We start from the raw sequence: 13297 nt of genomic DNA, 5'->3' as shown, positions 1-13297 counted from the left end.
TTTCATTTTACAAGATCGTCTTATAATCACTCCCTCAGACCGTGGCTCCTGTTGTCTTTTTACTGCTGGTTATGAAACGTGTAAAAATATCAGTTTGCTATGGAATCCTCTGAGGTGCATCGCAAACAGCACCGAGGCTGTTAAATGTAAATGTTTCCATATGTTGCAGGGCTATCTATGTGCACGTGTACTGTGAGTCTGTTGTGGAGGATTGTGGGGCATGCGTTCCGAGTCGCGGAATAGAAAGCGCTGTATTCCCCTGAGTGCCTTTTCCGGCGCCTGCGAGCATCCTGGCGGAGGCGGGGCGTGGCAGCGGGCCAGCGGGCCTCTTCAGACCGCCGTCTCTCCCTGCGGCTCCTCTCCTGTCACGTGTCTGTGCTGAAAGGCAGGCGACTCGCTCACTGCGGCCGGATGACGGTTTAAAGGCCCGGGCGACCCCTTCCGCTGCCCCGCTCTCCCGCGCCCGTGAGCGAGCGCCTGCTGTCGCCTCCGTCTGTCAGCGTCAGAGCCGCGCACGCCGTCCGCCTCAGACCGGGCCTGGAGGAAATGCCCTTTCCACAGAAACGCTCGCCTCCATTTTCTGTCCTCTGATTGGAAATTCTCTTTGCTTGGGTCTCCGCGTCCCGCTCCAGCCCAGAGCGCAGCTTGAAGCAGACGCCTCTCATCTCTGCAGCTGCCCTGCTGATTGCGCCCGCCTCCCCTAATTGTGATCACAGCCGAAATCAGCTTTTATTGTTGGCGCGTCTGCTCGGAGATTACACGCGCCGCGCAGGCTACGGGCTTGGCGGTGGCATCGTTGGACACGCCGCTCTGTCCCGGTTTGACCGAGCGGTCAGTAGGGCCCACCCCCAGAGTGCAGGCGTGTTGGTCCAGTGTGTGAGATCTGCGCTGTGCACGGGCTCTCCCCTCTCAGCTATAGGCTCCACATCCTCAGGCTCGCAGAACAGAACCAGTGTGAGCCAGTGTGGTCCTCATGGCTGTGTGCAGGCAGCTCTGTCTCTCTCCAGCACATTCTATAGGACTATATTTTCCCACTGTATTTTTGTATTTCGGTGGAAACACCCACAAGGCTGTGCAGGATTTGGACCGCATGTTAGATGTTGTCGAGGTTCCCAGCTTAACGCATCCCCCACTCACCCCCCTCTCCATCAGACCCTAGCCCTTCCATCACTTTTCACTCCACAACAGGACAGGCTCTGTTCGCCACCTGTGTGGCTGCTGTCTGTCACCACGGCAACATCAGGGGACAGGCTGTCACTCTGAAGGAGAGGCATTCATCCTGCGGACTCACAGGGAGCTGCTCGCGGAGGAGCTGACAGTGCCCCCCCCACCATCCATCTTCCCTCCCCCAGACATGGCGTTTGATTAATCCGATCTCCAGTCCCCAGACATGTGTTATTATAATTTCCCCTTTTTTCACTCACCTTCAGCTCCTAGGTGCATTTTTCTTTGCCCCATTCGTTTGTTTGCTCGCTCAGTGCGGCTGTGCGGCTGTGTGTGGTGCCCATCCGCACCCCAGCGAGGGCTTCATCTGCTCCGGTCCTTCACCATAGGCAGGTACCTCATAAGGGCACATGTGCAGGCATGGACACGACCATGTTCAGCCCTCTTTGGGAGGAAATTAGCATTCACTGTCCAGTACACGTGCCTCCTCATTGGTCACCAGTATACTGGATGTCTTCTGTCTTCACTGGGCCCTGCGCTCTGATTGGATTAATTCATATATACATGTTCTAGGGCTCCAACAGAATACATGCAATCACTCTGTGTTTTACAGTCGATTTGAGCTGGTCAGGGGGTGCCGGTGACCTTTTAAAGTGAAAATCAGTGTCAGTCAGTGTTTCCCCATCTTGCCATTTTAGAGATCCGTTCTTTTTAGGAACTTTCTTCTTGTTTCAATCTGAAGACGAACCCAGAACTGAGTCACACCAGAAGTCTACTATCACCTCTCCAAAAGTGTCTCATTACTGCTAGAATCAAATACGCAGGGCCTACCCAGTCTCTCTCTCTACAGTCTCTACAGAGGGCCAGTTCCTCCCCCAGTCTCTACAGAGGGCCAGTTCCTCCCCCAGTCTCTACAGAGGGCCAATTCCTCCCCCAGTCTCTACAGAGGGCCAGTTCCTCCCCCAGTCTCTACAGAGGGCCATTCCTCCCCAGTCCTCACAGAGGGCCAATTCCTCGTCCCAGTCTCTCCATATACAAGTCAGTCCCTTCAGCATGCCCTGCATCACTGAAATGGCATATCTGTAATCGTGTTGTCTGTGGAGGTGGTACCATAATGGGACAAGAGGTTTGGAGGCCTTGGCCTTTGTTCATCATTGAAAACATCTCACAGAAAATTCTTTATTGGATCCAAGAGCAAGCGATTCCTTAAGTGTACAGCAGAAGCCTGTGATATTCTTTCCAACAACTTAATGATTGAATTGTTATGCAAATCCTGGTTTATGGAATGTGTGGATAGTAGGCTATGAATAGCACACCCCAATACATATGCTCAAAAGTGTAACAGAGGGAAATAATGGTCACTTGTGAAAATGGAAGTACAAATGGAGATCCATTAATCACACCTTACCAAAGTGCTCATGTCAAGGGGGCTTTTCTCAAAGTAAACTTTCTAAACACCGTAACAGAACTGAATTTGTATCCGGATGATGGCGGATTATAACCGAACCTCTGTGTGCTCCTTTTGTACTTATTTCAAAGGCATACAACCTGAATCACCTCTGTAAATCATCTGCTTTACAAACGGACATTATGGGAAATGTATAAGGCCATCTAAAGTGAAAATAAAGCTGTGAATGTTTATTCTGGAATTCCCTCATGCTCTGCTAGGGGTTCTGTGAGGTTTGAGCGTGACCTGCCTTTTTACACTGTGAGTGAGGCGTAGGTTTTTCCCGACAGGCTAAGCTTGCGTCATGTGGCTCCAGCGGCGAAGGGTGGCGTGGCGTTATAAACTCATAAAGGGCCTGAGCGGCGTCTGGCAGCCTCAGCCGGAGCCGCGAGCGCGCGGGAGAGCGCGCGGGGTTTAGCGTGCGCGGGGTTTAGCGCTGCGCCGCGCCGCGGGGGTCTCTGATGTAATCCGTTTGAGTGCGGGCTGGGCGGGAGGAACACCGGCGCTGCAGGCCAGGAACAGCTTTTATTAAAAGCGCAATAAAAGCAGAGAGCAGGTGACCAGGTGTCTGTGGATTACCGGCGAGCTTCCGCGCTGGATTGTGGGAGGGAGCTGCTGCAACGCCGCAGGAAGGCGCTGTCGGTGTTCAGCGTGCAGTCAGCGCGGTCGTCACTCGCTTTCTGCTCTCCCTTCATACGCCTCGGCTCTCTGCCTTATATCCTCTCCTCTCTCCTCTTGGCCACTCTTCACCGCACACTGACCTTCACCGCAGAGCGCTCAGTGTTAAATCTGCTCGATGAGTATATATTTTCTCCCTTGTAGAGCGAAGACAGGCGGCGTTAATCCTAGGGAAAAGGAGATGGCTCCGCTTCCTGCTTCATCCGGGCTTGATTGCATAGTTTGATTGATTATTAAGAGTCTGGGGTGAATATGAGGAGAGAAATGCTGAGTGCTGCAATCACACGGCCAGCTGTGTTCGTTTAGCCTAACAGTAAAATCCACAGAATCAGGGGTAGGGCATTGCCTTTCCCTGCGACAGAGCGCATGTAATCCCTCACACACGAGTCACAGGACAGTCACATTGACGCAGCACTTTACTGCGCTTTTTCTGTGGGCCTCCTGCTCCCAAAGTGCGCTGAGAAATTCTTCAGATAACATGGGACAGGCACATGGAGGATGTTTCAGAGAACATCGCCGCGCAGACGCAAGGAAGCCAAGTCGGCGTTTTGTTGCCAATTGCCGTCTCAGTGTGAAGTTTGAAACAACAGGGAGGAATCCGATAAGGGTTTTCCTCCTCGATGTTCGCTGACCTTCCGCAGCCAATCGGTCCGCAGACGCGCCACGTGTCGGAGAGAAGCAATCTCGCCGAGCTGTTATTTGTTTCTGTAGCTTGGGCTCCCATCTCTAAGTGATGGAGAGCCCAATTTGAGATCTCTCATCTCTTTCTTGCTCCCTCTGATGTTTCACAGATGTCAGTGGTACATTAAAGCCAAGATGAAGTCAGACGAGAAGAGGAGGACACACTACCAGAATGGACACAGTGAGTAAAAACTCTCCGAGCTGCCTTTCACCTGAATTACACTGTTAATCTTGGAATTAACGTATCCTGCTGTTTCCTTTACAGTGTGAAACCTTTACCAGTGCTATATCAGGCTACTTTACACAGTTTGCCTGATCCTACCAGACATTCATTCCAATTTAATTTGAGCTAATTTGCTATCCTTGGACATGCACCATTGGTTGTATCATCAAAAGTATTTCAAATGTTTTGCAAACTCCACATAAAAACGTTGCTTGTTTGTGTTTTCCTTGCGTCAAGCCGTTTTTTTGTCCAAATTCAAGAAATAATAACCCTTCTTTTCCTCCTGAAAAAGGGGATCCCTCTTAATGAACTTAATCTTAGTCTTAATGACTTAACTAAAACTGTGACTCAAAGCTAGCGTGTAATGAAGCACTTTCAGCCTCAAACTCCAATTCTCTCAAATGAATAGTCTTATTAGCTTTCAATTATAATGTCTTAACTTGAAGGCCTCATTTTTGTTTTTAATTTCTTGCTGGAAATCTCTGTCCCTTTGCGTGTGTCAGATTTCAATGACACGCTCAAGTGCCACTCCTAACCAAAATGGAACCGCTCATCCTGCCGTGAATCGAAAATAGCTATGAGCCACATTTACCACCATCCCAAGAAAACGAACCTAATTCAGTGACTCTGTGAAAGTGTGTCCGGTGTACCAGTATTCTCAGGGCTGCGAAACGGGACACCACACTCAGAGCTGAGGAAAGATAGCTGTCACTAAATGCTCTGGATCATCCAGGTGCGCAAATATGAAAAAAAATACGTGTAATGGAAATGTGTAATCATAAAATTTAAATGAGAGCACCATACCTACTTTTACACCTGCTGTATTTACTAATTTAAGTCAACTTTTGTTGATTTGGCACCCCCGATCCTGGAACATGTGTAAGAAGGTCATGGTGTTGTCAGAGCCCCAGTATATTTTGAGATGAAGCGCAGGTGCGCTCTCAATCAGAAGCCGCAGCTAATGACTAACCACTCTCGAAAGAAGAGCTTGAGCATGCATAAACAGCCGCATGTTTACACCCGCTTGTCCTAGTAATGAGATAGCGGCGGCTGCACTTTTGCTTTGCAGGTGGATGGTGCTTCCCACCTCTGGCAGTTGTTTTTGGCATCAATAAAGCCACCGTCGCTTCTCTAAATGGCTTTGCACTTCACAGTACAAAACCAAATTGCAAGATAAGTATTAAATTGAAGGCTGTAAACAAGTCAACAGAACAGAACGCTCAGAGGACACCTTTATCCATTCCACTGGGTTGCTCCATTCCTCCCTGGAATTCAGTCTGAATCCCTTTCTGTCTGCTGCTTCTCTTCCTCCTGCATCCTTCTGTCTCTCTCCCTCTCCTCTCGCTCTTTCACTCTCTCCCTCTCCTCTGTGTCTCTCTCCCGCCCTCCTCTCTCTTTCTCCCTGGCTGCCTCCACAATATGAGATTTCATTCCTGTGATGAAAGACTGATAAGCAGGGGATTGTGTCGAGGTTATATATAGGTCCCCACTGAGCCTAACGGACACAACTGCCACCCAAGCTCTGCTCTGCCTTTTTTACATCTGTGTGGGCTATATCTACACCTGCTCTGCCTTTACTTGTATCTATGCAGCCTATATCTGCACCTACTCTGCCTTTACCTGTATCTATGGTAAACCTGCTCTGCTTTTACCTGTATCTATGCAGCCTATATCTATATCTGCTTTGCCTTTACCTGTATCTATGCAGCCTATATCTGCACCTACTCTGCCTTTACCTGTATCTATGGTAAACCTGCTCTGCTTTTACCTGTATTTATGCAGCCTATATCTATACCTGCTTTGCCTTTACCTGTATCTATGGTAAACCTGCTCTGCCTTAACCTGTATCTATGCAGCCTATATCTATATCTGCTCTGCCTTTACCTGTACCTATGGTAAACCTGCTCTGCTTTAACCTGTTTCTATGCAGCCTATATCTATATCTGCTCTGCCTTTACCTGTATCTATGGTAAACCTGCTCTGCTTTTACCTGTATTTATGCCAAGCGCATATATCTATACTCTGCTTTGGCCTGTTTACCTGTATTATGAGTAATCAACTGCTGCTACTGCCTTAATCTGTATCTATGCAGGCCATATCTGTACCTGCTCTGCCTTTACCTGTATCAGTGCAAGCTATATCTACACCTGCTTTGCTTTTGCCTGTATCTGTGTGGGTTATGTCTACACCTGCTTTGCTTTTACCTGTATCTGTGCAAGCTACCTTACCTGTAACTGTGGGTATGGAGCCTTGCAGAAACTGTCTGCACTCTCCTTCTCTGCATCTGCAGCATGTGGACCTGCAACGTGGGGAAGCAGCTGGTTCAGCCACAGATGTCCAGTGTTAGTGCACATGCACAGTCTGGGGACACAGACGCAGTGTCCTTTGCAAGCCCTTTGATGTGTGCATATACACAATCATTAGGAGCTTAGTGCTATCTGCCTCCTGCTTCTTTTCTTTTTTTGGCCAGGCCCAATGAGCTCTCATTTCATATTCTGCTCATGGCGCCAGTCTCTCCCCCTCTCTTTCTCTCTCGCTCCCGCCCTCTCTCTTTCTCTCTCTCGCTCTCTCTCGCTCACTCTTTCTCTCTCTATCTCCTCTTGCTCGCTCTCTCCCTCTCTCCCTTTCTCTCTCGTTCTCTCTCTCTTTCTCTTTCTCTCTCTATCTCCTCTCGCTCGCTCTCTTCCTTTCTCTCTCGTTCTCTCTCCGTTTATAGCACGGCCTTGATTTTCCTCAAATCTCAGAAAGAATAGCCGGTTTCAGTGCCAGCCTTGGCGAGGTCATCAAAGTGAGACAGAGAGAGGGCACTGCCGAGGCCAAAGGCGCCACTCTCCGCTCTTTCCTAATGGCTTCCACAGTCCCGTGATATACTGATGCCTTTCCAACCTTCAGGACTCAATTACGTCCAAAATTGCAGGGGTGGAGGGGTGTTTTCAGAGTGTGAGGGCTCTATCTGCATTTCATGGGGAGCCTTTAAAGTTTTTAGCAGTGAGACAAATACACCAGATGAGAAGCAAGACGAGCGCCTGTGTTTGAGCTGTGCTCACGCTGAGCCCTGCGACCTTTCTCTTCCCTTTTCCTGCTCCAGTCCCCTTCCCGGGAATAAAGACCTACATCGACCCGGACACCTACGAGGACCCCGCCCAGGCGGTCCACGAGTTTGCCAAGGAGATCGACCCGTCCCGCATCCGTATCGAGAGAGTGATTGGAGCAGGTGGGCACGCTTCCCGAACTTTAACCTCCCTCAGGCTGAACTCCATTTCAGCAGACATGCTGTGTTATCTCATACTTTTCACCACAGCAGGCAGGATGAGTCACCTACTTTGCGATATAATTTCCACCGTTTAGTAAAACCTGTGCAATATGAAATGATGAATCTTAATTTTACAGATATATCACCTTTCTTTCACATAGAGAAACTTAATTATAACGCAGTGCTCCAGATTTAAAAGTGATTTTTGGTGCAGAGATATTGAACCATTTCCAGTTTTGAGTGGAGCAAAAATAGTTACTAAGAATAGATACTTGGGAAGGTGAAAAGAGGAAGTAAATATTTTAAAAGATGAGGAAGAGCTGTCTCAGTCGACGCTTCTGTAAACCTCATTACTGCCATCCAGTGGAGATTTAAAGTCAATGCAATGAAAAAATGGCAAACGAGAGAGAGGCTTGTGGAGAAGGACTTGCGTGGGTTCACGAGGGCAAGGTGTGAGAGAAATGGCTGTGTGTTGCAGGGGAGTTTGGGGAGGTGTGCAGTGGACGTCTTCGCACCCCGGGGAAGCGGGAGATCCCGGTGGCCATAAAGACCCTGAAGGGCGGCTACGTGGAGAGGCAGAGGCGAGACTTCCTCAGAGAGGCCAGCATCATGGGACAGTTTGACCACCCCAACATCATCAGACTGGAGGGCGTGGTCACTAAAAGTAAGAGCCGGTCTTCCTGAGCCTTCGAATAGGAATGCTGGGTTTTTCCTACAGATGCTACGCAACACCACTAAGGAATTAAAATAAAACAGCATAATGTGATTTTCCTGGCTAAATAGGAGAACCGGATGTGTGCGTGCCTGACGTGATCAAGCGCTGATGCATTTGACTGCGCACAGTGCAGTAAGTGCCGACACAGCGAATGAAAGTATAAACTTGTGTAGCATATTCCCCGGCTGGGAGGTTTCCGTTCTCCAGGAAACTGAGCAAAGGCTTCCCCCAGGGGAAGAGAGCGCAAACAGCAGCCTTCCTTCCCCGCGTCCGTCCCTGTCATTCCCCACGCTGATCCGCTCAGCCCCGCCAGCGTGGCTCCGCTCTCTCTCTCTCTAAACACAGAGCCCGGGCGAGAGGCAGCGTTTCGGCAGGGTCCCACGGGGCAGGAGAGTGGTTACACATGTGGGCGTATCAGAGCAAACGCTCAGTTTAAGGCCTGAGCTGGTAAAAAGGCTCCTCTCACTGGCGTGAAGGTGCCGATGGCATCCTAACAGCGAGCTCACTAAACACACGTTTCCCTGACCCCTTCTGAGCCACAAAGCATGTGCTGCAGGTTACACAGGAGTCAGGTGGGTAAAGCTGGACTGTGATTGGCTGGGGTGTGCTGACCTGGCTCAGCTCAGATTGCTACTCAAAAGCAGGAGGAGAAAAGAAACAACTGCCCTGCCCTCCAGCCCTTTCGCTGTCTCCACCCCTCTGAATATCTCCAGCCATGTGAATATGTCCGCCCCCTGAGGCTGTCTCCACCTGTCTGACACTCTGTGAAAGCCTTCTGTCACATTCCATCTTCTGATGGTTGCTTAGAAAGCGAAAGCAGCGTTGTGCTCTCTGAAGGAGGACGGGGTGGGGAGGAGGAGGAGGGATGCTGGAATGAGCTGGAAGGAGTGGGCACTTTGTACCAACTTAAAAAACATTAGAAAAGCTTAACACACACTGCCAGGCTGCCGACAACATAACAGAACAATCTCCCAAACAAGTGGCAGAATAAAATGCATTAAACATGAAAACTCAATATAAATTCAAATAACTTTTTCCATCAAGGAGCTTCTTGTGTTCCAGATGGCGTCACATTCACAAACAGACTTATTGTAATGGCAGACACCAGTGGCATAAACAAAACATGCAATACGCACAATTAAAATGGTACACAGACACAGAGGGACCTGAAGAAAAATAAAAGCATTTAGGGAAAGACTATTGTACCAGAATAGGGAGCTATTTATGTTTTAGTCTCTTTTTACTGCTAAGTGTTTTAGTTTATTCTTAGGAGCCTGAGGAACTGTCTGGGCATTCCTATCTCAAATCTTTATTTAAGCCCCATTTTGTAAAACTAAGCATGATGTGCAGAAAGGCCTCTAATTACGTGTGTAAAGCATGGCCACCAGTCAGTGAGCAGGTCGGGATCTGTAAGCAGTGTCAGCAACGATAAAAGATTAATACATTCTGCCACCTCTATGTTCTACAAAAGTCTAGGGTTTCTGTTGCAAGCTCTTCATTACAGAAACAACATACTGGAATGAGTAGCATGACCACCTTTGGAATCTCTTCCAGAATGCCTTTTAATCCACATCTTTGATGGCACAGGGTTGAAAAATAATTGCTGCGCTCTCTTCTCTCTCTCTCTCTCTCTCTCTCTCTCTCTCTCTCTCTCTCTCTTCTGTGGGGAAAAAATAATATTAGTCTTTTCAATCTATTAGCTCTTCAGTGCAGCCCTTGGCTGGAGAGCAGCGACTGTAGTCATTACAAAGAGGCTGTAATCGCTCTGTTTGCGCTGGAGCCGCTTAGCCGCGTCCCTTTGAGTCCCCTGCGGCGTTCCCTCTGCTCGTGTTTTTTCTGATCTTCACCGGCCTTCAGCCAGCGAGCGTGGGAAGAGACGTGCCCGGCAGACACAGACTATTTGCAGATCAGAAATCACCGAACCAAATCGATTATTTCCCTCCATTTCGAAAATCCAGAACAAGGAAAGGAACGGTTTGTCAAAGGAGATTTTCTGAGACGTTTCTGTATCTCCTGAGATGTCTCTGATACCCTGAAATCAGACCTGTGGGCGGCTGCCGGTGTTTGGGTTATTATTTTTATTGATTCTCTTACAGAGTGCATGTGGTAAATGCAAGGGCCAGCTCAGAAGTGAATAAAGAGGGAGCCGTAGTGGATGGAGCTTTGCAGGGGAGGATTAGCTTGTGTGACCTGGGATGCATGGTGTGGTTTTTTTTTATCTAAGAGCCTGACTGGACCCCGGCTAAACTCCTCATCTCCCTTCATTATCCCACACTTAGCTGACATTGACCAAATGGGCCAGTCTAAAGTGAATTTGCATTGTAAGAGTAGTTGGAGGGATTAGGATTTACACCTGGGTAAAGAATGATTTATACAAAATATCTCCCAAACAAATGTACCTATAAACTAGAAAATATATGGTGGAGGCATTGATTGTTTTATACCCCTGTGCAGGTACCAGAGATGTATGAACCCCACACAAAGAGAGGCGATCGACCTGTATTGCATACAGCAGACATGGAAACACATTTCAAATACATACATTATAAATCCTGCCTATCTCTGCAAAGGGATACATATCATACACATGAGCTAAGTTTACTCACCCTTATTCACATACAGGTGCTATGACTAATTTTACCTGGTCAGCCTCCTCTTTTTATATTACTGTATTAAGTGTCAACAGTATAATGTTCTGTGTAATCAAGTCTGGTAGAGTATAAGTTACTCTGATAAAATATCCATACCCCCTCAGCCCAGGGGCCCCGTACCCCCTCAGCCCCTCTCGTTGGGCCCTTCAGATCTCTCTCCAGACCCATTAGCACGTGGCTCCCTCTCCCCTCCGGTCCCAGACGGGCGTGCGATGGGCACGGACTCCCCCACTGGCACGCGTTTATCTGCGACAGCTGCAGCCGACACGGGAAAGCGAGTCTTCAGGACCGCCCGCCACGTCCCCGCCCACCGGCCCACACACGCGGGCCGCGCTGTGCCACGGGGCGTCGACGCTCCGGCGAGACTTCAGCCCGACGAGCCCGCCTCACTTCCCTGCCTCTCCGCAGAACGCCGCCATCTGCTGTTTTCTTGCTTCCTGCCACTTCACAGGCTAATTAAGAGACAAGGGTATCAGAGAGGGGAGACGAAACAGCTAGCCCAGGTATCCGTCTGAACCGCCACTGGGGCGTGTGCATACACGTGCATTCTGTTGACAGGAAGTAAGTCCTCCAGGAAGAGGATGCTCTGTAGATCCTGCTGGTACTGTGTTGGGCTGAGTAACCCTTGGGGTCTTTTAAGACAGCTCTCAGTTACCACACTTATCCCAGGTCTTATTTTGATTGGACACCAGTGTACCACAGTGCTCATACAATGTAACTTGGACGAATGGACAAATCTGTCTTCAGTCTTCTTGAATAGTACATCCAGCATTTTGTAAAATAGTCAAATAATCTGTGTCAACCATTCTAGTGACATTCTGTTTTGGCAGGCTCTATTGCTGCACTGTTTACTCTTGATTATCATGTCTTGGCTTGGCACCAAATTGATTGGAACATATTTTGGGGCAGAGTGGAGTAACATATTGGTGGGCGGAGCAATGCCCGCCTGTCAGCCAATTATGAGTTTGATTGCAGAGTTATTCAGGGCTGGCTCTTTGAGGAGACCTGCACTGTTCATATGTCTGTGTTGGAATTGTTGCTATCTGTGTGAATTACTTTTTTTACTAATTAATTTTAGGATGATTTCATGCATGGCAAAAAAAAAAAACCTTTTTATCAGACAATGCAAGTGACATGACCAAGGTTTGCAGCAACATTTTTTTGGTTTGAGTGTCAGGAGGTGAACTCAAACTGCTCCTTAATGCCTAGGCTATTGAGCTTTGTCACTGTCAAACAGGTTATCATACAGACAGAACCAAAACAGTCAATATATAGAAACAACAAAAATAACATAAAAGCTATCTGGGTATTACAACCCCCGTCACTTGGAAAAGAAGACTGCTCATAAATTTCTGTGGGCTGTGAGGATGTTTGACCATGAACTAGTTTGTGGTCTGCATGTAGAAAATCTTCCAATATATTTCATTCCATGCTACCGGCAGTCTGAACAAAATACAAAAACTCTTTGTTTTCAACTGTATCCCATTGATTCAGTTTCACAGACAAAATGGAAATCATTTCTGCTAGTCATTCAATTACCAGGCCAAACACTGTTTGTCAGTACAAATTTTGTCAATATAAAAAGAAATACATCATCTTATGGGCGAGTTTTCACACATCAATGTCCTTCTATGAAAGAGGAAAGTGAACCAACTTGCAACGACGGTTACATGTAGATACACAATGTATAGCCCTGCATTTTTTCCTTTACTTTAATGTGTGGCAGCCAGGACTGCCCATGCTTTACTTACATAACCCTGTTACAAACAGCTCACCTTACAGTATTTGTAATAGTATTGAGCAGGTTGCTGATTTAAATAAACACTCGGCAGGTGATAAGTGCCAGCAGATATAAAGATTGGGCTGCTGTTCTGCTCATGCACCTGGTTAAGTGGTAATTGAATTATTGACTGAGAGGATTTCCACAATTTCCACAATTTCTTGAAATAAAGACTCCATCAACCCAGCGGAGGACTAAAATACATGTGACATCACAACCTACTTGTATCCAAAACTCACAAAAGGCTAGTAAACGTTGGATAATGATACAGAAAACTATGGTATCATATAAATAATGGATCTATAGAAAACATTATACTTTGCTACAAAGAGTTTCAAAGAAACTGCATGGAATACTCCACACAACAGTGTACCAGTTGCATTTGGCCAATCTGTGACATTATTTGGTCTTTCTTTGTGTGTGTCCCTCCATATAGTGTAAATTTGATTAATACTCTGAACCTTTGAGTATGCTTTAACTTACTTTCACTCAAGCCATTTCCAGGAGGGTTTTTTAAGTTACATTCTTTATAGCACTTTTCCTTAAGTAGAAAATTGGTACACTTTTGCCATCTCAGTAAATGTCGTCATCTCCCAGATGGGCAGAATATCACTCAGAAATCTGATAAGAAGGAAAGAGAAGTGACAGGGTCCCTGCCATCTCAGACGTGAAAATGAAAGTCAGAAATGGCGTGTTTTAAAGCCA

General features: G+C 47.5%; 1 protein-coding gene across 3 annotated transcripts in view; it reads left to right on the top strand.

Moving 5' to 3' along the window:
• epha6 (eph receptor A6) overlaps positions 1-13297 on the top strand; it is a 203277-nt gene that overhangs the window by 175952 nt on the left and 14028 nt on the right. For all 3 annotated transcript variants that reach the window (XM_064310573.1, XM_064310575.1, XM_064310574.1), the window contains exons 10-12: positions 4081-4151; positions 7282-7407; positions 7925-8110. In XM_064310573.1, the coding sequence (XP_064166643.1) occupies positions 4081-4151; positions 7282-7407; positions 7925-8110 (383 nt within the window). The remainder of the gene's footprint in view (positions 1-4080; positions 4152-7281; positions 7408-7924; positions 8111-13297) is intronic.

This window comes from Anguilla rostrata, chromosome 15 (genome assembly GCF_018555375.3).
Source record: "Anguilla rostrata isolate EN2019 chromosome 15, ASM1855537v3, whole genome shotgun sequence".
Classification (NCBI taxonomy): domain Eukaryota; kingdom Metazoa; phylum Chordata; class Actinopteri; order Anguilliformes; family Anguillidae; genus Anguilla; species Anguilla rostrata.
The sequence above is the reverse complement of the archived record's forward strand: the minus strand, read 5'-3'. Positions and strand labels throughout refer to the sequence as shown.